The sequence below is a fragment of the Clupea harengus genome, chromosome 25, assembly GCF_900700415.2.
Source record: "Clupea harengus chromosome 25, Ch_v2.0.2, whole genome shotgun sequence".
Lineage (NCBI taxonomy): Eukaryota > Metazoa > Chordata > Actinopteri > Clupeiformes > Clupeidae > Clupea > Clupea harengus.
In genome coordinates, this window is record NC_045176.1 from 8,750,461 (window position 1) to 8,776,388 (window position 25,928).

Sequence of the window (25,928 nt, forward strand, 5' to 3'; positions counted from 1 at the left end):
ACATTTTGATAATATCTATTAAATACAGGAAGATTTCTACATTGTGCCATCATATTCATCATAATGTTTCTGTATAAGTAGGGTTGAATGGCTGCTCAAGAGGCTGTGTGTTACCTGTAGATACGCAGAGAGTTATTTCATATTTTTCGTTCTCAAATGAATGTTCCAGTTAACTCTGCTATTGTGATCTAAAGGCAAGTGATTGCTGTTTTAAATCAGATTTGCATTGTACAGTTTTTAATTGAACTTGTATGATGCAAGTTTCCAAAAGGATAATGAATGTAGTGTAGTAAATATGCCCGAGCAGTATTTATTTGTACACTTTACCATCTGGGGGGGGGGGGGCTTGTCTGAAGGAATGAGAATTCAATGTAGTCCTGTTGTATTAACCAATCAGGACCTTCCAAAGAGACAGGCATCCAGGGGGGAGGGGAGGGGAAGGGGGTGGGGTTATTGTGGTTAAGTCTACAAGTCTAGCCGAAACAAGCAGAGCTAATATTGCTAACAGCTCCTTAAAAAGCATTTGGATTTGATGGAGATGAATTTCATATATAAAAATATATATACAGTATATATTCTCATATATATTAATACAAATTAACAACCGTTCGCCTGCAACTGATATTGCCACATCAGCAACTGAAGTGTGATTCTTCTCTCGCAAACTCTGAGCTACCCTGAAGAATGTCCTCAGTAAACCGGGCTACCCCTGTCTATCCAAATGTTTGGAGTTTGAGCTGCTACACTTGACAGATCAAGGGTTGCCAAGGTGCCATTGGCAAGACCTCAAAGTGATGAGGACAGACTGGACCCCCGACTGCTCATTTCCTATGCATTCTAGGTGCATTGGCTGTAGGTTTCTGGATCGGCTGGCCAGGCTCTGCTTACTCAGCAAAAATGAGCCTTCAGGCACAGTATGTGAACTGGATGACAAACCATTTTTCTTTTAAAGAAAACTTAACTTGATCTCAATGAACAAGGAGGTCTTCTCTCATTGAAAAATGTGAGGGAAAAGTGGATCCTTGTCCCTTTACTCTGCAAAGTTCAGCCACTGAGCTGTAGCATTAACTTGTATTTTAACAAGATTAAAATATATTTGTCCTGCAGATTAGCATACTTAAGTCCCCCTTTGCCTTTTCGGCAGTGGCAGTGTGCTTTGATCTGTGTTGCGTGGCAAGGGCCTGGCTTTTGCTTGGCCATCCGAGTGCCAAGTGTGAAATTGGCCTGATGTCATCTCCATTCTTCACCTTCTACATCTTTCACTGGCTTAATTATATTTCCGCCACAAAGCCCCAGCACTTAATTGCATATTCAAGTTTGATAGGAAGCATTTAGAAACTATGGATAAATAACTCAGTGGGAGAGGGGACAGGAGGAGTCTTCTGTATGACAAGCATACAAGGAGCATCAGGACTTGATATTTTTTTCCATGTGACTGGCCTTTGGCCCTATTTTTGTTAAAGTGAAATTGGGGGGTTGGTCTTGTGAATCTCCAACAGGTGTTGTATCCTCCGGTATCAATACATTTTAACACATTTTGACAATGTACTCAAGTTCAATACGTTTTAACAAATCTTACTCACTGCTAAAATTATTAACATGTACTCAAGTTGTCCATGTGAAAATATGTCAATTACAATTATGCTACTTGGCTGGCATTTGCTGTGTAACTTTATCCTTGCATTGTATACAATTATTAGAACTTCTGTCACTTCTACAACCACTTTCCAACAATCCAACTTTTATTTGACTCAAAATTGACAGTAACGTCTCCTGCGTAGTCTTAATTCATCTGTTTGTCCATGTTTTAGAAATCTGCCTCATGCCATTTTTGCCATGGAGTAAAAAGGGGGGCTAAAATTGGTCGCCAAAGCAATGTCATGCTTCAGACCCAGACTGAATTCGGAGGTGTGCAAATAGTGGACTGAAGGAAGCGAACCACCTGCAGCTGTCACAGAAGGGCTTTGACCTTCAACGGGGTCTCCCGGCCACAGACTCCATTCAGGAGCCACGCTGCGCGTCTGAGCGGCACCGGCCTTTCTCTTCCCCGTGAGGCTCATCAAGTCAGTGACCGTTGGGCGTTACTTCCACATACAAGCTGAGCCAGAATAGAAATGCAGATGAGCCTCTCTGGCATTGAAGAGCAGGTCAATGCTGGGGATGGTCTTTAGATAGCGTGGCTTTGTGTGGTGGGATCTTTTCATTTGCTGCTTCTCAAAAAAAATAAAAAAAATATGTGCAAGCCTTCAGGTAACTTCGTTTGACTGGAAGATTTTCTCCTTTAGCGGTGTGAGACAGCAAGATTCTTGATCACTGTATGATTCCTCATTGTACTTACGTCACGTTTTGAGACCAGATAGGCCTGGTTGATAAACTTCATTATGCGTTATGCAGTAGGACGTGAGAAATATCAGTGATATGAGAAATATGTTAACCAAGTCGTACTTTCTTTTTCACATCAGCTCGGCGCAAGGAAATACATTTTGTTAGCATGATTGTAGCAAGTTCTTTAAGAGCTCCGAGGCTATTCTGCTGTTTCACGTGAGTAACTTAAAGGTCTGTGTTTAGGCCTTGGTGCGTTTGCAATTCGACTGGTCTTTTTTGTGTGTGTCAGATAGTCAGCAGGAACACAAATAGTCTATGTAAGAGTGTAGTTAAGAGTCAGTAACAAGTTATATTAGGGTGCAGAAAAACTTGGTGCCGCATGATGCAGAATAATTTAACTGAAGAATGCAGTAGTGTGTCGTTTTTCAACGTTTACACAGTATGCCAAGTCTCGAGCTGAATAGACTACATTTGTCACATATTGTGTAAACTTGGAGGCCTACAACTTTCAGGTTTTGACTGGGGTCATGTTAAGATTGTAGCCAGTGCATTTTGTTGTGGAATCTCAGTGCACACATTGGCCTTCTTTAACGTCACATAAGCCGCATGTTTCCAGAATATGCCAAACTTGCACTAAAGCTACAAAAGTTGAAGCTACAGTTTGCAGTAGCCCATGATTCGTTCTTAGAGGCAGTATCAATACTGGGGTGAGGGTACCATCAAGTATACGAGCACCTTTAAGTAGCCCTATTCTAGGACTGTAGATACAACCACTTTTCCTGTAATTACGTTTCGAAGTTGATCAGTTAACCCAAGCTCCCGCCCGACTGACTCGGCAAGGTTTTGTAGGACAATAACTCCACTTTGGCTACAGAGTTAATGGAGAATGGGTAGTCTATGCCCTTTCCCACCGCCTGCAGATTTTCTGTTTATGTATGCAAAACCAACATATCATTTCTGTAAGGTAATAGTGTTATCATTCCGTTGGGTCACACTTTGTCTCATGCTATCACTTGGGTAAAAAAAGAACAAATAAATCATCGTTTTGAATAAAGTTTTATTTCTTTACTCGTTTTTTTTCAGTTCTCAGGCTGCAATTATACACAAATAATCACGATATAAAATTATGTACAGTTGCTTTCCTCAAAGAGAACCACTTGAAATAAAAAACATTACACATCAAATGGTTTGTTTCTCTCTTATGTACGTATAGCCTATTCTGCTGTATGAACTGAAGGCAATTGCCTATTCTTGATACAAACAGTGTGAATTAGGCTAATATTTTTTTAATTTTATATACCACATTTCTCACAGGAAAGTTCATTTGTAGAACTTATAAGGCAAAGTGTGTTCGTTTGGTGAGTCTCAATTCATACACACTTTAAAAATGTTCAATTAACACACTGCACACCAAGAGCATCGCATGGCACTGATTCTATCTGCAACTCCAATACCATACTCATTACTTCCTTGTTTTGTGAATTATGACGAATTGCCGCTTTCATGCAAAGGCCTCAAAATTTTCATCAATAAAAAGAAGTTATTGCAAGATAAATAAGCAATGTAAACACATCCGCTTCTTCTCTGAAAAAGCAACATCTGAGCGTCAGTATATTTTCAATATTTTCTCATGACGGCGTTTCAAACAACAATAAACAGCACTGTGAACTACCGGCACTAAGTTGAAGCAATAGTTTAGATGATGTAGGCTAATTTATCGGTATAAAAAATTGCAATATGTGTGATGTGTCCTTATTTTTGTTTCTGATGCGTTCAGGTCACTATAGTCAAAAAGCTTAGATAGAATTGACTCATTGTCTGTCCGGTGGGCTACAAAGTCATTACATTTCGGCACAATATGAATTAAAACCTGTTTTTTAAAAGAGAGGTTAAAATATTGCTTTTCTCATAAAACTATATTATATATCGTAAAAGTCTCCACTGGCTGCATCACTTTAAAATGATTTCTACATTCCTACTACTGATAGAACTCTACTCCAGATGTGAGTCAAGTTTACAACAGTTCATAAATATGTTTTTACCAGAATTTTATTTCCTCAATTTATGCATTCGGATGCCTTAGGAGTTGTGTCCGTTTTCCATCTAACCTAAACTAGACTACTGCATGAGAACTTCCTCAACCCTGGCCCATAAATAGCCTACTGTAGTCTATACAATGCATTGTTGTCAGGCTTGCGGGAAAATAAACGTCAATGCCACATGGTCAAATACCAGCTCTTGATAAAAATGACATTCAACCATAATAATAAAAAAGAAACAGGAAACAAACATTGAAATAAAATAACATTAACATAACCGTCTGCCATTTAGTTAAATCACAGTTGCCTGAATGCAGCAGAAAAAATCTTTGGACTTCAGCATGAATTTCATGGTTACTGTAATGTGTCTCAACGTCAAGTGCCAATCAAAAGCGCTTGTTTCAAAAGTTTCAGAAAATTATACAGCAATATTAATACTTGCAAAAGTTGTTTTGTTTTACAACAGCATACTTGTAAATTATAAACTATATACACATAATATTGCAGAATGATATAGGCTACTTCATACATATTTCAAACTCATAAACGCTGGTATTTTTGTACACTGGCCCTTTAAATTATTGCATTGGATATTTTTTCTGGCATTAATCGCTGTCTGATTTGTCATCTTTTACGTTTGAGGCGTGATTGTAGAGTCCCTGTGCCATCAGTTGGACGGCTAGTGAATTCTTGCCCACGCTGGCTTTCTTGATCTTGGCCCTCTTGTTTTGAAACCATATTTTGATCTGAGACTCGTTAAGACCGAGTTCTTGCGCAAGACTCTGCCGTCGCTGCTCTGTAAGATACCGGTTATTCTGAAACTCTGTCTTCAGTCTCTGAAGTTGCTCGGCTGTAAAGGCAGTTCTAGGGCGCTTGTCTTCTTTGCTTGGAGTTGCTTTTTTCTTTGGTTTGCGAGATCTTGGTCCTGTAGTTTCGAAAGATAGAACAAAATGGATTAGTGACTGAACGTGACATTTCAGAGTGATCTTTATATAGCCCTATGCAACTTAGAGGCGGTATGGGCCTACTACCCAATGACAAATCTATGGGCTACACAGCCGCCAACAACAACAACAACAAAATCACAATCAATATCATCATGACAAGGCCAAAGTAGACTATTCAGAATGCCACTACTTGCTTAAATGCAAGCTTACTTTGGGGCACGTCTGCATGATATACACACACACACACATAGCCGTTATAGAGGTTCACTGATGTGCATCGAATGAATAAGTAGCCTATATCTCATAGTTGCTGGAGTTCTGGACTATAGACGGGCTGTGGATGGGTGCTTGGGGGTGGGGTGATGACTGGAGGAAAAGGGGGGGGGGGGCGCTCTCCTTTCACTTACTGTTTCCATAGGAACCAATTTTGTAAGCTGAAGTTGTTCATAAACTTGTTATAGATATCTTGAGCCTGCACATTTTTGCCTAACCATACTGCATTCTTTTAAGTCGGATCGGAGTTAATGATCGATTCTCTGTAGCACATGGGCCTGTTTTATAGGGGAGGCTTTTAGGAGCCTATGCTACCAATTTGTCTTTTAAAAAATAGACTAGTTTTCGTTTTATGTTGAGAATCTGCCCTATTCAATGGGTTTGCCTTTTTTTGAGGAAAAGCCTTGTTCCATAAAGTAGTCCAATTATTTTAAAAGGCAATCGATGTGCAAAATTAACTAAACCTATAGCCAGAACTTTTTAAAACATGGTTATATAGCCTAGCCTATTTGCAAAACAGACAAGGGCTTATATAGCTCAACTGCTAGGCTAAACCATGAGGGCTTAAGTTGAGTCAATACACACCTGGCAGGAAGCTAATACTGTATTTTGCATCTCTACAAATATCGTACATCTAGCCCTTTCCGAGCTTTTTTCTTGGTGTCTTAGAACTGTTGTTCATTTAAATGTGGGCCTATGAATATATGACTGACTTCTTAATCTACAAGACTAGGCCTACTCTTTTTCGTACCGCGATAAAATATGATAACATTTTGATGGTTTCAGTTTGTTGAAAATGTTGATTACGCCTATATAGCCTATAGTTTTAATTTCAGTTTTACTTGCAAGCTAATGCTTTCAAACCCACACAACATTGTATTACTAGGCCTTCCGATCAAAACTCTTACGTCATTAGAAGTAATAATTTAATTATTTGTTTTTACATATCAGCTTTGGAGAAGGTTGTGAAACCAAAATATCTTTTTCCCAGGAATGCTTGCATTTCATTATGGATCTGTCCGAAACAGTCCTCACTCATGGATTCAAATCCATTGTCAAAAATATGCTAATCAAATATTAACAAAGACAAGGACGGAACAATGGCGTAAATCGAAGTTTTAAACGCGATACGAAATTATTAAAAGCAATTTTTGTAGCTAATGTTAGTTAACCCTCTATAACGCCTGAATTAGACCAATCAAATTAATAATATATATTTTTTTAATCCAGTAAGCTATACATCTAGACTACTCTGGATGCCTTGTACTCTTTAAAGGACGAGTGGGAAAGGATTTTTTAAAATAATGCAAAAACTTTCAAAGAAGGCATGTTTTCCGCAAAGATAAAGCTTTTTTCCACCCAATATTGCCTCTGTTTTCAATTGTGGGCATATCAGAAGCCTTATTAAATATTAGCCAAATAAACTAGCTTTAATATAACTGAAAAAGCAAGGAATACTAACCCGTATTTCTGTAATAATCTCTAATGTCGTAACGTAGGCCTATTTGTGTTGTATTTGGTGTTTGGATTTTCTTTTTTTATGACAAAACTCCATGAAGTTATGTAGCCTATAACAACAAACAATCAGAAATATATATAAAAAAGTCAATCGCCATCATGTAGGCTAATGCCATCATTCCCAAGGTAAATAGATAGAAACAATAAAATAAACAAAATAAAAACACAAATAGACAAATAGTTAGCGGGCGTAGTCATGGTCAAAGTGAGCTAATTATTATTCCATGCAATGGGGTTTCCGGAGATCCCTGCATCCATTCAAGGATCATTTCTATTTACCCGATATATAAATCCATTTAGTTTAAACGGCAAAAAAGTGTTCCATCGAACCGACACGTTTATGTCATATCCAGACGAAATTAAAATACAAGATATTAAAGTGGATTTTTCGATGAAAAAAATTGAAAAGTTGGCGCTCACCTGATGATGGCCGATCCGAATATCTGGTACAATACACCCAGGCTGGCCAGAGCAAAGGCTGTGACGAGGGGGAACTGTTGGTTTGCGAACTATCCGAATCCGAGCTTAGGCACTGATCCCCACTTTCTTCTCGGGGTTTCAGAGGCGCTTCCTCAGGAATGTTTGCTTTCTTTGCTCCATTAATGGAACCAGGGTTCGAAGTTCCTTCTTCTGCTAGAGTCCCCTCCACCTGACCCAATCTGAAACCCGAAGAGTGATTCTCCCGTCCTCTGCGAATGCCCGATTCGCGGTTCAAGGTCCCCTCTTTCCTTCGTCCAAAGTCCGGCCGTAGAATATTGTCGATGAAAAAGTTTGTAATTCTGTGAGGGAGAAGGTTAGCCGGTGCTTGTAATAGTGGAAGAATGGCTCTGTTGGATTCATCGCCGGAATCCTGTCGCTCTGCATCTCTGTTGCTATGATCATTTTCTTCCATTCTGAAATACTCTCCCAGCACTCGAGCTTTAACCCCTTTCTCGCTCTCCCGCACACAAATCTACAAATTCCAGTTTTTAAATATCTTCAATTTTCTTTATTGTAATTTATAATAAATAAAAAAAGAAACACGCGAAAAAAAAAAAAAAACCCTCACCGAAGACGATTTTCTTTAAATACCACAAAGCCGACTTTGGTCGAGATCACAAAGAAAAAACATAATTTTACTATTTAAATCCAGAGCAGGCTTTTCTTTTCATCTCGTGTTTGGATTTCCCCGTAAAAGGCTGGGTTTTCTGTCAGATCTGAACGAAAAACGATGTTTCGTACGCTGCCTAAACTACGCGTAAATAAAGAGGCGCTACTGGTTCTGAAATACTTTCACTATGGATTTTTGTTCTTATTTTTAATACGAGTCCCCCCACAGTGACGTTGCAGTCCGGTATCCAAGACACGTGCCTTTAACCAATAGAGAAACAAGAATTGAACCACATGATCTAGTGACTCCAGGATAAATGACAGCACCCAACCTCGCCTTAATTTCCCTTTTTAAAGCTATAGTGCAACATATAGACATAGTATTTCCACATGGTGCAGCTTGGTGTATTCTTATTTACTGGTAACGTATTGCGTGCAAATTCAAACATTGGGCGCCAAAATTAGTGATTACTTCAATTCTTAATATTTCTTTCAAATAACAGTTGTGGTGAAGATGTCCAATCACAATGAGGGGGAGGGGTGCGTAATGAGAACAGGCTCACGATGTTTGGGCTACTTGGTATTTGGGGATATTTAAATGGTCCGAAAGTTTAGCTAGCTTGCCTACTTGCATATTTCCAATCTGAATTAAAATAATGCAGGCCTTTGGGCTAGCAGTCGGACAACTGTAGCTAATATGCATCCATAATTGTGTGTACACCAATCATTGTCAGGCTCAAAGTATCGATTGTATTTCTCACTGGGGTTGAAAATACCCTGCGTTTGATACGAGGACATCGACGCTTTGACGCAACTTGTGAAATCTTAACTGGCAGCTCCTCGCTCGAGCGAAAGCTTGTGCTGTGTCAGCAAACCTTTGCTTCGTACAGTGACTCTTGGCAAGCCTGGCTTTTAACCAGACTTTTCGCGGGAGAAAACTCACATGGGCTCTCCTGCATAATGTTGAACCAGGGAGCGCATGCAGGAGAGGAACTAATGCCCCATTTGAAGAAATCAGTGCTGCAAACAAACAGCCGGTTAAAGAACAGAATAGCGCGAAAGAGGAAAAAGAGTTCCTGAACGACACCCGGAGTGGTGTGACAGATTTACCATCGAGATGTATATCAAATGAGGGTCTTAAAGATGCATTTGAACTCAGATTAGCAGCGGAACAAAACCAAAAGGCAACAACATTTATAGCCTATAGGAAGTAGGCTAGCCTTGCGCGTATGGCTGCGCTGGGTGCTGCTGGATAGATGCACCTGCAAGAACCGGTAGCTGAAAGTATTACGCTTCGAGTGCTCTTTGTAGCGATTGCAATCATCCTAATTGGCCTTCAAATTGTAAGTTATAGCCTACTAACAGTGGTGTTTTACCAGAAATACAACACAAATCAGAGCTGAATTGCCTGCTTTCGTCGTGCAAGGTTGGTTTGTACCCTGTTTGTTAGTTCAACAGTGATAGTGGCAGATGGACTGGGTCAGCTCAGTATTTTAACGTTGGGTGAACCGTTATACCTCGCTATACCTCATCATCTCCAATACGCCTAAAATAACTTGCTCATAAGCTTCCACCCTTAAATTGCTGTCACTGTTCAAATAACTTTTAAACCTTTTTAGATTGTTTACGCACAGCTGGCTGCTCTGTTACTCCCGAATAAATAAGCAAGTGCTAGCCTATTCAATCTGCTGAAGAGTATCATGAGGCGCAAGGTGTTTCCCCTTTCAGGTGTTCATCCACGTCGATAAAGCATGTTCAAATACAACAGTGATATTGTATTGATTCACCTCATTCCGTCAGATTAGTCATTTGCTATATATCCCTTCAAAGCTAAAATACATGTCTATAAGGTAGGCTATACCACTTTGAAAGGTTTATTCCAGTTTAGCTCGGTTATAATCAGTCGGGATCACTTAATTAATTATCATAAACTGAATGAGCTGCAGGTGGGTGAAATCTGGTAAAATTGTTGTTTTTTACTAGTGGGCCTTTTTTAATTGTGTCTGCGATGTGTACGTTGTATGGTGTTCAAAAGCAAAAATTATTCATCAGGACCAGCATCAACTTCATAATTTCCTATTTGAACTCAAATAAGGTAGCCTACATTGGTGACGTCGTCTACAGAAAACTAACAAAGATCCATGGATGTCCTTCAGAAGGAACTTACAAGAGGCCAACTTTTGGGGAACTACCACCAGTGGCCTATTTTACCTGTGTAGCCTGCCCTTAGATATTTTCGATCTATCACATAACAATGCCCTAAACACGCGGATTTTTATCATTAAGTAATCGTTTATTCCATTTACAGAAACGTTTGCGTTCGTGATCGACTCTGCGTCAGCAAAGCACAATCCCGTCACTGACATGGCGTGACATGTGAATGTTTGATGTTGGATCTCCGTTTAAAATGGCAGAGGGGCCACCGTCGGGCATAATGACCCGCGGCTTCAGGCTGACTTCAAATGATGTGCAGTGGAATTCAGAAGATGACCGTTCCGATCTTCACAGCGTCTCCACCAAGAGGCGACGACCTGTTTGAATCTGACGTGTGATCTGAAGTGATTTTCAGTAAATGAGTTCTACGCAAACACATGAATGACAGTCGGAAGTAACAAACGTAAAGAATAGAAATATCCTATACACACTTAATCTGTTAGTGGGTTTCATATGTATCCAAGTCCACTTTACGCAACATGAAGTACGCTCTTTACCAGTATAAAATAATGTTCAGAGTCAATAATACACATGAATACATTATGAAATGTTGTTAGCTAGGCAAGATATTTTCAGTGTTGCTTTTCGCTTCTTATTCCTTCTTAAACAAGATGTAGAAATTCCAGTGCAAGGTTTCTAGGACTAGCCTTATTATGTGTGCAATGTGTGGAAATTCGTTTTTATCAATCAGTCCAAAACTTATTTAAATAGCCTCCCAGTAAGAATTGACGCATAAATGTTGTGCTGTTTGGACAGGATTGCTATACTCATAGCTATTTATAGGAACATTTATATTTTGTGTGTGACGTATTGCTATTATGATTTACATTTGTCATATATTAAATAGTCCTTTTCTCTCAGACAGGCATAATTGTTATTCAATTGTGTATTGTTTGCAGCGTATAGGCTATTTCAAGTAAATTCGAAACCTCAGGCCCTGGAAGTCAAAACACTGTTAATTGACAGAAATTCTAGACATCTCACGACCAAGCAAAAAGCAGGGCAAAGGAAATGGATACTTTCACAAAATATCTTTAAGTTGGACAGATTCCTGAGGATTAACACCTCTAAAACACTTCACACCTTAAATGGCCTCCATCATGAACTGTGCCCTGTTGCTTCAATAGCTACACGTTTGGATCAAATTTAATGACATATTTTAAACTTCTCTAAAACATTCTAAAATGTCTCCTCCCTCGCTGTGGTTTAAACTGGATATCAAGCTACACTGCTCCTGCCACGGACACCTGGCGGATAAATAAGCTACTGCGGTGACACCCTCCTTTTTGACCATAATCAAAAGAAACAGAATTTCACACCTCTCAATAAGTTCATATAAAATTATCTTCAATGTTCTAACCCTTCCTCCGAATACATAACCTACCAAAGCGGAGAAGGGTGGACGTGTTTGTCTGTTTACAAATTGAAAGATGAATGTCGGGTCACACTCCACTAAATTCTCGGTTGTCTACATAAAATATGCCAGTGTGTTTGGTTGCCTATGGTCTTATGGACCGTTACCAGCCCAGTCCTGTGCAGTTCCTTCGAATGGCAGAATGACATGAACCGCAGGCTTTTGCTCCTATTTTTTTGCTAGGTTTAGCCACAGTGTTAGTGTTATATTGCATTTAGTAGTCATACAACTTTGCGTTGGTTTAGTGTTCCTAAAATCTCATGGGCGCTTTCATTTTCACACAGGTTTTGTTTTTGTTTTGCCTCCACCCGCTGAAAGCCTCTCGAGCTGTAGCAAAGGGGGATTTTGTGAATGAGCGCCAGGGCTTTTGCCAGCTCACAGATCATAGAGCGCAGATCAGCACACAGATGCTCCCCTTTCAATGGCTATGATATCGAGGCTAGAACAATGCCGGGGTCATGCGGGATCTCCCAGCTTCCTGTCGGCCTTTGAAAAAACAAACCGAGGGAATAAAAAAAACCGTAAGGGGGACCCTAAGGATCACCAGAAAGGTTACCGGCCACTTCCTATTTCGGTCAGGGGAGCTTAAACTGTGACACTGGCCATGATATTATGCACCGTTTTCTCTAATAACTACATAGCCCTATTTCACTTGGTAATGAGAATCACTACTTGTTAGGCTACTTGTGTTCTTCTCAGAGTAGCCAAACTTGTCAGCATTGTGGGTAGCGGTGATGGGAGAAGGCCCAAGTGTCATGCAACATTAATATATTGGGACTGAAATTATTTAGTAAGGAGTAGCCAATGTATTTTACATTGATATGCTATACTTCATATAAAGATTTGGCACTGCAAATGCGATTTCAAATAGACTTCTGTTATAGCCTTTAGGCCTATGGGCCAAGAGGTAATTATATCTATTTCATGGATTATAGTCTACACATCTATTTATCTATAGGTTCTCTGAAGACTTCTGAAGAACTAGCTAAAAAGTCAAATTGTTTTGACTTTGTAAGCTAAAGCAGGCTATTATTAGTGGGTGTCTACCAGAAGACTAAACGGACTGTTGTTTCTAGGTTTTAATTACGTGTTAATCCGTCTGATCTGTCTGGCGTGTCCTGATAAATCCAACGAGAATGGCCTGGGTCGGAAATGCGCTTTGCTTGTTTCGCTTTAGTTCCCTTTGAGTAGGCTCCTGTTATTGTGATTCCCAGCTGCGAAGTCAACATTCTTATTAGGCTAAATGAGTGCCGTTCCCTTTGTTGTATATTGGCTACCTTGCACAACATAGTTTTATTCTCATAAGTATTTTGGGCAACTGTTCGTCCACACAGTTAGACACTGTGTGTATAGTTTAAAATGAAATCAACATTCTCCCAAGAAATCTCTTTAGGCCTCACTGAGAAAGCTCAGCTCAGGTTTGAAAGTGACGCCAACATAAAATGTACAATGTGTCTTCTCTGCCGTAATAGGTACACAAAAAGCACAAGGTCTTTGTCTTCAAATCGATCATTTCTGCACTTCCAATTTCCCAAATGTGAGTACTCTTTAAACACTGGATTCACACGCAAGCAAAATGTTGCTTGCGTGACAAAGTGGTTTGTCTTGGTGCTTAGTGCTTCATGCATACACACGTTAAGTGCTCATGCAGTATGCGTTTATAGGCTAACAAACGAAATCAGTCGTGCTTAACAACAACTATATGAAATATTAGCATTATTCTCTCGATTTGACACAGTCTGTGATATCAGTATTTTTGCATTGAATACTTCAGTCCTTACTGCCCTAATACTATTTTATATGGGGTTTTATTAACAAGCCATCCATTTCGCCACATCTGCTGGGACTCAAAATCACATGAAATCTTTAGAAGACTTTAAATAAATGTGTTTCCTTCTGGTCAGCCGTTACAGCATGTTGCTCAGTTAAGTATGAAAACTTTACTGCCAAGCTTGACTGATACTGGTAAAGGTAGTAGGTATATTCTCTAACATCATAAACCCTGAATTAGAAGCGAAACATCGAGTCAGTAGGTATTGACACTCACAAAGTTCATGGATCATCAGATCATCAAGAGAATTCATTTTGCCACTTGCCATGGATTGTGCAGACTTTAAGGGTTAAACATTTTTTCGTGATTGTGTGTTTAGACGTAGGCTAGTTGGAGAGCCCACTGGATATTAGAGACGCAGGTAGCTAATGCAAAGTCGCATTCGCAAAATGGCAATTCACACCGCCAAATATTTTACAGCTGAATAAGCAGTTGCCTATGCATTGATGTTGTTTATGGAAATGTGATGCGGATTAACATTTCGTTTCATTTCCGGAACGATTTCTCTAATTATTTTTCATGGGCGACTCCCATCAAATGCGTAATTTTATACAGGATGTGCAAGTGTCAACCTGTCAATCAAATGAAAGACAACTGCTGGTCTTGCTAATTGTCCAATGAGCGTAGATGAAGAGGTTATAGCTTTATACATGGTAAGATCTAGCATGGTGCCCTGCTTAATTTTTTTGTGGAGTTATTGTGATGCATTGGCCATGTGGCGCAAAAACAAACAAACAAACAATGAGTTTTTTATGTTGAGATTTGATTATCTAAGGCGAAGGTATGCCTGATCTTATCTATGGGTAAAGTGGGCATGAATGACAACAACCCCCATATTGTATAGGCTTGGTAAACCTGAATTATTATTATTGAATATATGAACACTCATTTACAGTACTTCTGTAATGATGTAGCCTGGATTGGGTTAACGAATAACTTGAGACATTTTGAAAGACCCAAGAGTTGTCATGTAAATCATGGATTGTTTTTAAGATTAGTATAATCTAGCATAGTTCATGTTTAACCCTTCAAAATAAATCATGAGGAAACTTTCAAGAGCTGCTACATCCAATTTCTTACGAATTCAAGTTGGGCACCCCACCACTACGCTACAGCTAATTTGGATTTGTCCCAGAAAACTTATTTTCTGACCTGTGAAAGTTATGCGTTGCCTGTGTGAGAAAGCGGCTTGAATAAAATCGATCCTTTCCGTTTGTGTTTTTTAATAGGCCTAGTCGAGCTTCCCTATTGTGATTCTGAGGTCAGGCATAACCGGTAGCCACACAATAGTTGTAACGCTTGGTGACCACCAAAAATAGCTGAGCCATCAGTCTGTCAAACGTGCCCCATTCATGTATATTTCCATTCTTCACCGTTCAAGTTTAAAGTCATCAAAATGTGTGACATGACTCGTATCAGGGTCCAAGCCAGGTTAAACGTCGAGTTTTGCAAATGCAACACACACATTCATCAATCATTTCGAATAATTTTGGACAATACTGTACCAGTCATATCCGTTCGTTATTGTTACCAACTTCGAATATGCATTTTTAGCTAGGTCTGAAAAGTTCTTAGGAGAACTTTATCAGTTATTATATGCTTAATACTCAGCGCATAGAAGGTTGTTGATGTGGGTTGCAGTGGACCGAAACGCCCCCTCCCTCTCAGAAAAAAGTTACCCCCCTGCAATCGCATTTTAGCCGGTTTAAACAACTATAATGACGGGCCGGGATCAGAATGCTGATAATATTGATGGAAAGACTCAAGCAAAGAGAAGAAGAGAGGCAGTCAGTGTGGCCACATCATGGGTAAGGGCTGCGACACGCTAATCAGAAGAATTAACAATGGTTACCTGCGCACACAGCTGGCAAGGTAAGACACCACGCACACCTCTGTTTTGTTAAATTATACTTCTTATATACACTTTTGACTTCGCTTGCAGCTTCAGACACGAACTTCAACTGTTGTGACAGCGACATGTAGCAGGTTGTCCTTATAAGCGCATGAAAGATTAGACTGTAAACAGAAGGGTGGGTCGTGTTAAACTGATAGAGTGGTTGTGTATGAAAATGTCTCCCTTTGCAACAATTATTTAATGTTATAGATAGGCCTAGTCAGGAACATTTTGCACGCAAATTGATGAGATCCATTGCTTAAGGTAATGTGGCGATTCACATCAGTTTGTATTATTACTATTTTTTATTGCTGATAGGATATAACATTATAATTTCCCCTGCCATTTTGACATGTGCGTTGGCTACTGTTTTCAGGTGACCTAGATCTATACGCCTTTGTCACTTTAAACAATGTGACACTTTGGGAGTCAGAAGTAGAACGGCACGGGCCCACAGTGCACTTAGTCAACTGTATACTTTAAAACAGTCGAAAATCACAAATTCCTTAGGATAAACGGAACGTGACTAAGTTGTTAGTTTCATCAAGAGAGAACGGGTATCACAATCTGTCTGTGTCTTGAGAAGGTAGCATGGTAAGCTACTATTCTTGTAGGCAATATGATCTAGCTTCTAGGGAAAGCCTAGATGTATACTTAATAATGCAGGTGTATGCCGTTTCTACAAAATCTGTGAATGTACAAGGGCGTTGACGATATACGACATATTTAATTTACGCAAACGGGGACGAATGAATCTTTTATCTTTTTTAATTAAGATTAAAGAAGCAATGGAAGTGTATGCTTGCTTTTAGCATGACACAGTTTTAGGTAGTCTAACTGATGACTCCACATTAATTGAATTATTGCCTCTGCGTAAAAGTCTTGGAGCCACTTGAGCCCGGGTTTCATAAGGTGTCAGAGGTCCAACCCCCTAACTGGGCATAGGTCTGGGAAATCACCAACAGCTAATCCCATCGCTCTGTCCCAGGTCTTTGTAGAAAGCCCAGCTGCTCAAATGGAAGGACTGCTTTCAGCTGAGAGTCAACCTTTTGGTCTGATGTTTTTTCTTCAACCTTGAAGGATAAATCCTGTCTGCTGACACACAGAAAAAAGCGAAAGGGTCTGAAAAAGCCACTTGAGCCGTGTCTGAAATGGCTCACGAATACAGAAGTGTTTGTAAAGTCAGACAATGGACAAAGAAAAAACGCCAACCAGTTCAGTTATATTATTCAAAGTTTAAAATATGATGCATTGCGGTGACAGGCAATAGCACAAACAAGTTAAAACACCTGTGAAAATCACTTGGCCGGTTCTATACTCCAAGGGTAGTCTGTAAACACATATTGAATATCTGTGGACACATAGGGCCTACTGATTATTCCAGCTCTCTTTTGTAGTACTTCACTACAATTTTTTCAGTTTTTGTCCAAATTGTAAAGTTACATCTTATCTCAAAATACACATTTAATTAAAAGTCAATCACTTTAAAATATTCTAGCGGTTTGTTACGTTAAGGCCTATGTCGGTTATATCGATATGTCACGTTCTGTATGCATTGAAATGGGGCATTATGCATACATTTTAAATTAAATGTATCACTGAGGTGCAAAATATGGGCGGAACTGAAGCGACGCCGACTGGTAACCTATCACGAGAGTTCCACATCACTGATCTACTCATAAGAAATTAGACAGCGCTATAGAGATCTTAAGGTTTCTGCTCTGTATAAGTAGCTACATGCGTGAGTTGAAGTGTAATTAGGAAATTATTTCCCCCCTCTGTTAGTCCAAAAGATTATATTTTTCAACGAATAGTAAGTTATTCCAAAAGTGGTTAAAGATGATTGAATTATTATTTGCATGCAGAGAATGTATTAAGAGTCCTTGACCAATTAGGCACTGCAAAATCCTCTTTTAAGGTGCAATAAAACATGTTTTGAGCGCAAAATCGACTTGAAAGTTTTTGTCCTCTGCTGTGTAATTATCCAGATTAAGCACCATGACTTTTACAACAATACCATGTTGGTTGCCAGTTGCACATAGAGCAGCAACTACGAATCGACCTTGTGTTTTGTTTAACAATGGCATACTCTGTATTTAGGGGAGACAACCTATTGCTGACTCGGATATCCTGACGTGTTCAACATCATGACACCAAATTGTGATTATCAATCACATAATGGTATAGTAGGCTAGATGAAGACATTTTACTTGTAAATAATCCGTAATAGAATAGCTCCTCTTAAAAACTGCTGTGCAATTCAGGAAAATAAAGACCCAAACCCAAGGTCCATGCTTTGCGTCTATGAACTGCACCTCACAAAAAACAAAGAAGAAACAAAACAAAAGAAAAATAAATGTAGTGTAATAAAATAGGCGATGACACCAACAGAATATGTTTTATTTTTATGGCTTGATATGCCAATTTAGTGTCATGGGAGACCAGGTACAGTTGTAACACATTTTTTTTTTTTTTTTTACATTTTGTGAAAAATCGGCATAAGTGACAGCTTTCATTTTAACATATAGGGGCCTATGCAACATATAACTTTCATCTCTATATTTACTTCACTAATTCAAGCACATGTGCCTTGCTCTGTCTTTAAATGTCATCTAAATGCAGTGAGTAGGCCTATCTTGAGAACTGTTGTAACGTGTCGGGGACAGTGGCCGAGGACAATTGAAACATGCCAGTTTAAGAGGTAAAGTGAAAATGTATGGCAACAACCATGCATTATTCAAACAAAAATAGTGGTGGATAAGGTTTTTTTCTGTAAGATGTAATCTTTATAGTGTTGGTTTTCAAAATGCCAATGAGAGAGTCGCTTACAAACCAAGGGTGTCACCTTTTCGCAAAAGTGCTAGCTACGCTTGCTCCGATTGTGCGTAATTGTCCCCAGCCGACCTCTCCTAATATTTTATAAGATAATTGGAATATAACACACTGTATGCAGTTAATAATTATACTACCATCTACCTCGGAAATCATTTATCACAACCACCTGTTGCTGTGTTCCTGTCAAAACGTATTACTAGTGCAACTTAACTTAAAAGTGACAAATTTGCTTCACAAAACGACGTCTGTTTATACCTTTTGACAGAGACTGAGACACGAGCAGAAATTGTGAACGTAGCATGCTGATGCCATCACGCATTAGGTTTGACACGAGCTGAAAAATTAAGCAACTTTCAACGTACAACTGTACCTGGTCTCCCCAACTCATGTTAGTCGGCTATATTCAGGGTAGAATGCATGAAAGAAAATGAACAAAATATGTAATTTATGATGTAATCAATTACTTCTGAAATCCACAACGAGCAAACGTTCACAAACGAGCAAAATGTCTGCCTCAATCGACAAATGCCTCCATCGCAACTCCTACTCATTGCTTTCATCTGCACAAACAGATCGTTCTCGCCAGTAGTGTAGGCTACAGTAAAGTAGGCCTTCCCCATGGCTGATTCCATGCAAAACGAAGAGGTGCAGAGAGACAAGAGTGTCTCCAACTTAATAAAGACTCAGCGGACCTGAACGCGGTCTTTACACCGCGCTCCTTGTGAGGGAAAAGCGCATAAGCTCCTTAAGATCTCATAAAAAGGGGGATTTAGCCAGTGGTCCACTGCAAATAAAAATGAATCTTTTTACAGATAACGTACTGCTGAGTTACAGTTGTAATAAATACTTCAGTTTGGTCAGAAGGACACCTTCATTTCCAGAAATTACCCTGTTGGAAACTGTAAGTTTAAGCAAAACCATGTGTTAAAAGTGCTAAAAATTTAAGGCCAACGTCACTGACTTTGTTTCACGTCAACCAACGATAGGCATGTCATATTAAGATAAAATAATAATTGAAAAAACTGCTCTTCGTTGGCCTTATTATATCACCACTGGATCTGGTTTTTTTTTTGTGTGTTCTGATCTGGAAATGAATGAATTTAACTAAAGTGAATCAAGAAGTTATTCGAAATGGCGATACATTTGAGTTCTCTAAATTCATAGATCATGCTGAAGAAATGTGCTTAAAACCCTGTGTCAGCACCTGTATTTTAACCTTGACCTATTGTGAAGGATATTTTTAAGATCATTCCTCCACATCACTCCTCGGGTTATTCATCAACCAAGAATATTGTGCTCAATGCATATCAGGGCTGATTGCCCTAATTAAAAGAGTTGCCCCCCTTTTTAATATGGATTCACTGATGAAATCTCTTTGTAAGTATACTGTATGTCATCCCAGAGGGCAATTTTAACAGACATATTGTTCAAGTAAATGTGCAGTAGCAGGTCACTCTTTGGTTTTCAATTAACATGGTGTTATTAAAATGTAATGGCCCCGGTGATTCGCTCAGTATATCTTTAGAGACTACCCTTAATTTAATTTTCAGATAGCTGTAGAACCTTAGGTGCTTTTCAACGTGCTTTTTGGGGGTAGGCTACTGACTATACTTCAGAAGGGCCTATGGCCAAGCAGGGGTCATCATTGTCAGTTTACCTCATTGACCCATTTATGGCAGTGTTCCTTCTGGACAATAACTCTTTCATAAAGAAGGCAGGTGTCTTCCCGAAGAGATAAACTTGCAGAAACAAACATTTTAAATTAGGTTGCGGCCCGACCAATCACGTATAGGCTATTACCATCTGAAGTGTATGGAACATTAGGCTACACAGCGACATCTAACGGTAGTCTCAAGAGTTAAGTCATCTCCATTTATTTAGAGCAGGGGTTCTCAAACTTTTGCAAGCTGGGCCCCCCCAAAGCTGGTTAGGGGTAGTTGGGGCCCCCCCAGCGCGCGGCCCGCCGCCACCACCCTCAACTACACCACCATATATAGATAGATAGATAGATAGATAGCATATTGTTATTGATAGGCCTGACATGTCAAGGTTAGGCTATTGTTAGGCCCATACAGACAATTATTATAACTATTTATTATTATTATTATTATTATTGTTATTATTATTATCAGTAATAGTAGGCCTATTAGTAGGCTATTCATTATTATCACCATCATTATGTTATTATTATTATAATGAATGACTATCGACCAATTATTATTATTGTATTATTATCATAATAATAATTAGTGTTATTATTGCTATAATTTGGATACTGTTATTATTATGGGCCTCTTGTGATCTTTACAAAAAAAATCCTACAGGTCTGTCAATGTGAGACATGAGCCTGCTTTGCACTGCAAAGGTTCTCAAATCTTGGGGCAATGTTTGAAAACATATCCTCAGGTCATCCTCGATCTGTGCGCGGTTGCGGTATTTAGTTTTGAGCGCAGTCAGTCTTGAAAAGCCTGCCTGGCACAAATATGTCGACGCGAAAAGGATGAGCATTTTTAAGGCTATGTCGCAAAGGTGATCATTGCTATCCAGAATGACGAAATAGGGGAGATGCTTAAGTCTACTGTCACTCTTCAATTGCTCTTTCATGTCTATTGACAGCTCGTCTGCTGAGCAGAGAAATGGATCCCGAACTTAGGCGAATGAACGGTAGTCCTCTTTGAAATAGGACCCAAACTGATTTCTGATATTCGGCGTGATACAATGTCATTTGACATAAGTATTGCGATGAGTTTAGCTTCTATTCTACACGTCTTGCGCGGCCGGCAAAATCAGTGTTTCGGCAATTGTATGGAGTTGGCCAAGCTTAGCAATTCTATGAGCAACTACATAAGATGCCTCCAGACACTGCTTGGAGATGGTGGTTCGTTGTTGCTGGAGGCCATCACATTCATGTTTAAAGAAGTCCACAGGCTTCTCTTTCTGACTTTTACGAATCAGAAACGTGTCCATAGTTGTGTTTGTTTGCTGATACAGTGTGTGTGAAGTTAATAAGGTTCTAATTTCAACGTCGTGTTCTTGTATGTGTGGTTGTGAACGACATGGATAAGGATAAGGCTGTGCTAGGCAATGATTCCTAACAAAACTAACTGTACACAATGTAGACGGGGACAGCACAAAATAGTATTCAAGTGCTGGTGTTTTATTTGTTGCAACACGGTGGATGATACAAAAATATAAAGGTAGGTGTTAAGGAGAAAAGGGCTAGCTGCAGTTGGAAAAAGGTAGCTAGCTAGGCTAGCCCTCGGGGCTACGAGCTTTTTCAAAAGACTGGGGCAAATTACTCCTCTGAATAGGCTACGAATAGACCTACTGCAAGCGCAGTAAGGTATTACTAAGGAAGGAGTGAGTCTTTAAAAAGACTGTTTATAAAGCAATGAATATCTGAATGATACAGGAAACAAGAGAAATTGAACAAACTCTGCAGAGTCATCTCAGGGTGAGAGCTTACCAATGCCTGCGGTTTTTTTTTTATACTCGGAAACTTAGGTGCAACTCGCGTTCAAATGAAAAAACTCTGTTTTGATTGGTGGATCAGGAGCAAAACCGTATTTGATTTGTTTGGGTCAGTCCAGCCCCTTGCATTTCGCCACTGAGGGAGCTTTCACTAACCAGTGACAGGTCGGCGGTAGTTTTTTTTTTTCTCCGTCTGTGACATCGCGCCCCCCCTGGAGAGTGTTCGCGCCCCCCCAGGGGGGCGCGCCCCCCACTTTGAGAACCACTGATTTAGAGCATTGATCTGATTGGCAAGACAAATAGCCTACCTGTAGCTATGATATAATGGATATTAGCTAAAACCAGGAATGGTTACTCGTATAGCCTACTACGCTTACGGTAGCCTACCACTTAAAACTTCAGTTTAGGTTTCTGAGGTGTTGTCGTTGGCCTAGAGTAACTTCAGATATTGTGTATTTCATGATTTATGGCCTGTGACACTTTGAAAAGGTAGCTCGTGCATGTAGTCACCTTTCTGCTGCGCTGGCATGACTAGACTTCCATGTGCGACAGCTGTCTGTAATCTACAGCGCACCATGCAGTGAGCACGGCTCCTTATTCAAATACGTGTCGGGTCTTCTCTCCCGCTGAGCTTTGGCTGTCTTCGCCCCACTTAAATTTCTGTATGTAACCTACACCGACAGTTTCCCTTGACGCACGCATGCAGTGGCGGCTCAAGCTTGTATGCCCCCCTTCTAGTATTATGAATGAATTGTGATTTATTTGGTAGCATTTCGTAGTATGACTGATATTACGAATTGCTTTACATGTACAGAGTTAGAGGTGAGCTATTTGATAGGTTCCCCCTTTACATCGAGCTTCCAGAGGTTAACCTAATCCTGCCCCCCTCCCCATCTCGGACTTTTGAGTGGGATACCTTCCTAGGCAGCAGCCTTCCTAGTTCACAATCTAGAATCAGGGCGCCCACTCCGACAAAGTTAATTGACCTACACGGCGACGTGGTAACATGAAGTGCAAATGAGCGATAGAAAACCGATCGCACAAATGTCACCATTCCAATTTTTTTTGTGGGCGCCCCATTCCGCCCCCTGCAAGATGTCGCCCATACCTAGATCCGCCACTCCTCTTATGGTAGGTAACAACCACAGACTTATAAATACGACCTCTCAAATTTGCAAAGGGTTTGACAGAGGATTGACAGTAGGAGTCCGTGATTTTGGAAGGAGCCATGACGGGGATTTATGGTCTATTGACATAGTAGCCTATAGCGCTAAAGCTGCCAACTAAAAATATGTGTGGATTTCTTGTTCTCAACTGTTGTTGAGAAAACACTGGATTTTCAGGATAAAGTGTGACAGTTCAGTAAGGCTTTGACAACGAAGGCTAGGCCTACTCTATCTTACACCAAGTTTCTATTATTCAGGCCCCCTAGCCAAAATGTGACACGTAACGCCTATTTGAAATACTAAAAGGGGCCCTAATGGTAAAAAGTAGCCAGAACAAAATTATTTTGAAGATGCGTCATATTGTCTCACCAACCACGACTCTGATATCATAACAGTCCACGAAGTAAAACGTGTTACAGTCCTTCCCGAAGGCAGCAGAATCTGAGCGGGAAATTTGGCCCACATCCCAGAAATCTCTGAGCGAAAGGTTAACTGTCAGCCCCCTGGCGGGAGGAAATGGGAAGCGAGCTCTCCGGAGGGGGCCAGGTTGCCAGATCAGCACGCCACCTCCAGACAGGCACAGACAGACAAGCAGACGGGCCGTCACTGTCTCAGTTTGGGGCCTGCCTGCGTGGAGCGAGGGAGAGCTGGCTGATGGGACGAGACTGAAATTACAGGCATTATCTCTCCAAAAGGTACCCATGTAATTTGAAGGAAGTCATAAAAAAAAAGCTGTTTTATTCCAAATGAGAAAGCGTGCTTCTCTTTATTTACGAACAATTATTAGGATGGACCATCTTAGATGATGATTCTAGCGATGTTTCTCCTTTGCCATCCATGAAAAAAGATAGGTACGGCCTATGCCATTCTCTGTCATAATGGAAGCTTTTGTATTGCCTGAAACACTTGTGACAAAAGAAACAAGTCCTTTTCGATTGCCATCCTGACAGTTAGCAGTCTACTCAATAATGTTTTATACCAGATTGCCTAAGGGTTAACCGCACAATTACTTTCGTTTTTAATTAAAAGTGAAGTTATTGTGAAATGCAATAATGGGGACCCCTTATGAACAAACAAGATTTATTGCTTTGTGTCAGATTTTCCATGCTAATTTTGAGAAAATGCCAACAACATTATCTGTTGCAGCAATTTATCTGACACCTAATTATAATTCACACAGAATGAAGAGAGCAGTCAATTCCGTTTAACTCTGATTTCAGTTTTGTGGTTGTATAAACATGTCAGCCAGAGGAACATCCCAGATTGTGTATAGTAAGACAGGAGCCTTTAAGTATCATCATAAACCTCTTTCAGCCAAGGGAAATGGACAAGCCATATTGTCCACGGATTTGTCAGAACAACATTATGAGCTTTTTGCATAATGGTTGTTCGGAAATTTGAAGGTGCACAAATTACTTTACCTTGTAGGTTAGGCAAAGATAATTCTCATGTTCTATTAATTAACCCATTTATTATATCGCATAGCTATTTAGGAGGGTAGAAGTGCCTTAGATTGTCCACTACCTTATTTTATTTAATCAAGAAATATATAGTCTGTGTTTCACTGTACACTACATGCATCTCTCCTGCAAATCTACTGCAGTTACCGGGCAGGTGTCTCACACATTGCAACCTGTGTTTTGCACAGCTTTGGTTGCAAAGTGTTTTAAACAAACTCATGGTTTAATCCTGAAAATGGTTTATTTACATTTCACCCACTCACACACTGACGAAGACAGGTAGGTAGGCAAACATTCAGACATTCTTGTAAAAAAAACTGATGCTATATCTTGGTTTCTTGGTATCTTGATTATCTTCGTGTGATAATCCACACAACCAACATTTAGTGATCTGGTTGACTGAGATTCAAAATACATGATGAATGTCATTTGTATTTATTTGCCAAATCGCGTGCTGGGCCAGTGAAATTTACATGGGAAAATACGGTCCACTGAGTGCACAGATCCTCTGTTTTCTTCCTCATCATTAGGTGTTGGCCATCACTGAGGGAGATGCGAGAGGAGGGGTGGTGGCCCAGGCACTCAAGGATAAACTGCACATGGAGTCGGGAAAAGCTGGGCAATAACGTGCTTCTCACACGTTTCCTGAAGGATACCAATGTCATGATGGAATGCTGTGTGTGTGTGGATAAGGAGAGTGCTGGACCTTTCGGTGTGTCTCTGGGTTACCAGACAGACATGCAGAGGCTACCACAACCAAATTAACGTATAGCCATGTTACATAATGAGATGAGTCATGCACTTATGGATCTATTGATCCAGTGGATACTGTGGTCTGGAGACTTAAAGATGCTGACATAAACCCTCATCACCCTCGAGTTAAAGCGGCAATATGGAGTTCTGTTCCAAAACTAGCACGCTCACTACCTTAAAGGCATGCAAAACCCTTGCAAACACCATCAACAGCCTAGTTGACACTGATAGAAGCTTGCACAATAACTGGTGTCTTTGGGCAGTATAGCTGGCATTGTCATGCTGTGCAAGCTTTTCTTCCATTTTTGAAAGGTGTTCCAGTCAGGAAACAAAGAACTACATAGTGCATATCCTGGATGGCTAGTGGGAAAGACACAGGTGTTTATCTGTCCTTCGCATGACCATATGCTATCAAGGATTTTGAGGATGGTACCAAAACTAGTTGCCTATACAACCATCCCTCGAAAAGTGTCTAATTGTTGCATAGTGTTACTTTAAATCGCTTTAGGTCATTGATGTTTGTATTCCCTTTCCCTTTATGCAAAAGCGAAACAACATGCTATGGAAAACATATGAGGTGGTCATTTGGTGTTAGGGATCCATACTGATTACTCTGCTTTCACAGCAAAGCAAAGGAGATGCATTGGGAATCTTATCACCATACCAACTATATCAAATAATGACAGCTCGTCTCTCAAT

At 40.0% G+C, this 25,928-nt stretch overlaps 1 protein-coding gene across 1 annotated transcript; it reads right to left on the reverse strand.

The window, feature by feature from the left end:
- Window positions 1-3,525: 3,525 nt before the first annotated feature.
- Window positions 3,526-8,451, reverse strand: en2b (engrailed homeobox 2b). The gene is made up of 2 exons (XM_012827887.3): window positions 7,523-8,451; window positions 3,526-5,289 (listed from the first exon to the last, which is right to left on the reverse strand). Exons 1-2 carry the CDS (start codon window positions 7,992-7,994, stop codon window positions 4,970-4,972), a joined length of 792 nt encoding a protein of 263 aa, XP_012683341.1. The 5' UTR covers window positions 7,995-8,451; the 3' UTR covers window positions 3,526-4,969.
- Window positions 8,452-25,928: the final 17,477 nt, after the last annotated feature.